The 2,500-nt window shown below is 37.5% G+C and overlaps 1 protein-coding gene across 1 annotated transcript in view; it reads left to right on the plus strand.

Moving 5' to 3' along the window:
- Positions 1-2,500, plus strand: part of LOC137629497 (uncharacterized) — a 21,416-nt gene that overhangs the window by 5,612 nt on the left and 13,304 nt on the right. The window contains exons 2-3 of the mRNA XM_068360850.1: positions 1-570; positions 2,374-2,500. The exon at positions 1-570 is cut by the window's left edge and continues 1,902 nt beyond it; the exon at positions 2,374-2,500 is cut by the window's right edge and continues 16 nt beyond it. Coding sequence (XP_068216951.1) covers positions 1-570; positions 2,374-2,500 — 697 coding nt within the window. The remainder of the gene's footprint in view (positions 571-2,373) is intronic.

Consider the following 2,500-nt stretch of genomic DNA (forward strand, 5'->3'; position numbering starts at 1 on the left):
TATGCGGTCCAAATATTTTTATCTAAGAGAAAGGGCAACGAGAAAGCCTACACTGAAAAACATCTTGAAAAGGCTGCATGGAGGCTCTCTCCCTGACTCTCTGGAGAAGTATCAAAACCTACTTTTCCAGACCCTCAGCATTTTCCACGTGGGGGAAGTGGAGGTGCCAGAGACTGCCAAGATCGGGGCACTGAAACTCTTGGAGAAGTCAGGATTGAAGGACAAAGACTCCTTCCTGAAAGTCATGCACAATATCAAGTGCAACGACAGAATCTCACGCTGGATAGCGCAGAGGTTCAACTTGTTTGATGAGAACACTCTTATCAGTGACTCATCATTCGAGTCTTACATTGCCCTTCTCGCAGCCACTGATCCCCCTCTACCAAACATAGATGAAATTAGAATTGACATAGTCCTCCAAGAAGCTTGCTCCGGCTTTGAGGTACTAAGTAATCACCTCTGCCGACACCAGGTTTACCCAAGGAAAATATTCCTCAGAAATAATTATGAAGAATTTTCATCACCCAACACAGAAGAAACCGAGTCAATCAAGATTCTATTAAGCAAAGAGTAAGTTTTGTCTTTTCTTTTTTTTCTGACAATTACTTTGAACAGAACTTAACTAAAACCATCAAATGTCTTTATGAAAACACATTGATTTACATGTATATGCTCTTGTACACGTAAAAAACATACATATATATACAGTATATATATATATATATATATATATATATATATATATATATATATATATATATATATATATATATATATAGACGAGGTCTGTCTAAAAAGTAACTGAATTTGAATTTTCCTGCGTAAAGTAGTGATGTTAGGCTGGCGCCACTTTGGAGAGTGGGAGGAGGGATCTTAATGCTTGAATTTTTTCATGCCTTTCCGATGAGTCACTCTCCGCCTACTGTCCATTGAGTGAATTGTGGTTATAAGTATTAGTCGGAATTGGATATTTCTTAAAATGACCTAAAGAGTTGAATAATAGTATTGCATCAAATTTTATTAAAAGGGTGATTCTCAATGTGAAACAATTTGTAAGATTAAGCATGTGTTTTGGAAACAATACCATAGGAGTAACACAAATTAAGGACTGATTCAACCAATTCAAAACTGGCCTGACATTGGTGGAGAGTGATCGGCGTTCTGGGAGGCCACAAACTGTTCAAAATAAAGTTGTTGTTGAGAAGGTAGAAAATCTAATAATGGTATGTCGTCGCTTGATTGTAATAGAGATTGCTGAAGAAGTTGAAATCAGTAAAGTTTCTGCACATGTAATTTTCCGTTATGATTTGAACATGCGAAGAGTGTCTGCGAAATTTGTGCCCAATCTCTTGTTGGTGGAACAGAAAGATCTTCGTCTTGCGGTTGCACAGAACCTGAAATTTTGAACACCGTTATAACTGGAGATAACTCATGAGTGTATGAGTATGACCAGGAAACAAAAGCATAGTTGTCGCAATAGAAGCATCACAGGTCCCCAAGGCCCCCAAAAAATGTGACAGGTGAGAAGCAAAATCAAGGTGATGCTAACATTGTTCTTTGATATCTGAGGAATTGTGCATCACGAATACTCACTGGAAGGACAAACGGTGACAAAAGTGTGCTATCAAGAAAATCTCCGTGATGTAGTTTGCCGCAAAGGACCAGACTTTTGAAGGGCAAAAAGCTGCCAGTTGCATTACGTCATTGGTCTATCTTATTCTTCATACCTAATATAGACTTTCTTGGCAAAACATAGAATTCCAGTCGTTCACCAAGCTCCTACTCTCCAGACATGGCTTGTTGCTACTTCTGGTTGTCTCAGAAATTGAGGATGCCAAGGGTAACGTTTTCAGAATAGAGGAAACATAATGCAGAACGTGACGGCAGAGTTGAACACAGTTTCAAAAGAAGCCTTTCAGAATTGTTTTCTGCAGTGGAAGGAACGATGGGCTAATTGTGTAGAGGCACAAGAGGCCTACTTTGAAAGGAATGAAATTCCCAATCCCATCATGTAAGTAATATATTTTTTTTTCCCAGCTAAAGGTCGGATACCTTTTAGACAGACCTCGTATATACATTTACATAGATAGATTGAGAGAATTCACAATCTTTGCAACAATCATCAACTCAGATCTCAAATATCCTTTCGATTATTAGTATCATCATCATCATCATCAATAGACTCGTTATGATAAACAATGTCAATAAGTTCCATATTTACTTTCCTTCTCATTTCTTGTTAATGTTAATTTCCATGTTCAACGAAATGTTTAATTTTTGCCTTTAATTTTCATCATCATAATCATCATCATCAACTTAATATTAAAACTCCACATCAAATCCAAAATTATTACTTTCTTTACTTTGGAATAGTTGCTGGAGATACAAAGGCATCTGGAGCCCAAAGTTCCTAATGCCATCATATATGGAGGATCTGTACGTGAGGCTTCCAAATCATTCCAGCCTCGACGCCTTTTGTGAATCATTGGAAAAAACAAAA

The sequence above is a fragment of the Palaemon carinicauda genome, chromosome 37 (genome assembly GCF_036898095.1).
Source record: "Palaemon carinicauda isolate YSFRI2023 chromosome 37, ASM3689809v2, whole genome shotgun sequence".
NCBI lineage: Eukaryota > Metazoa > Arthropoda > Malacostraca > Decapoda > Palaemonidae > Palaemon > Palaemon carinicauda.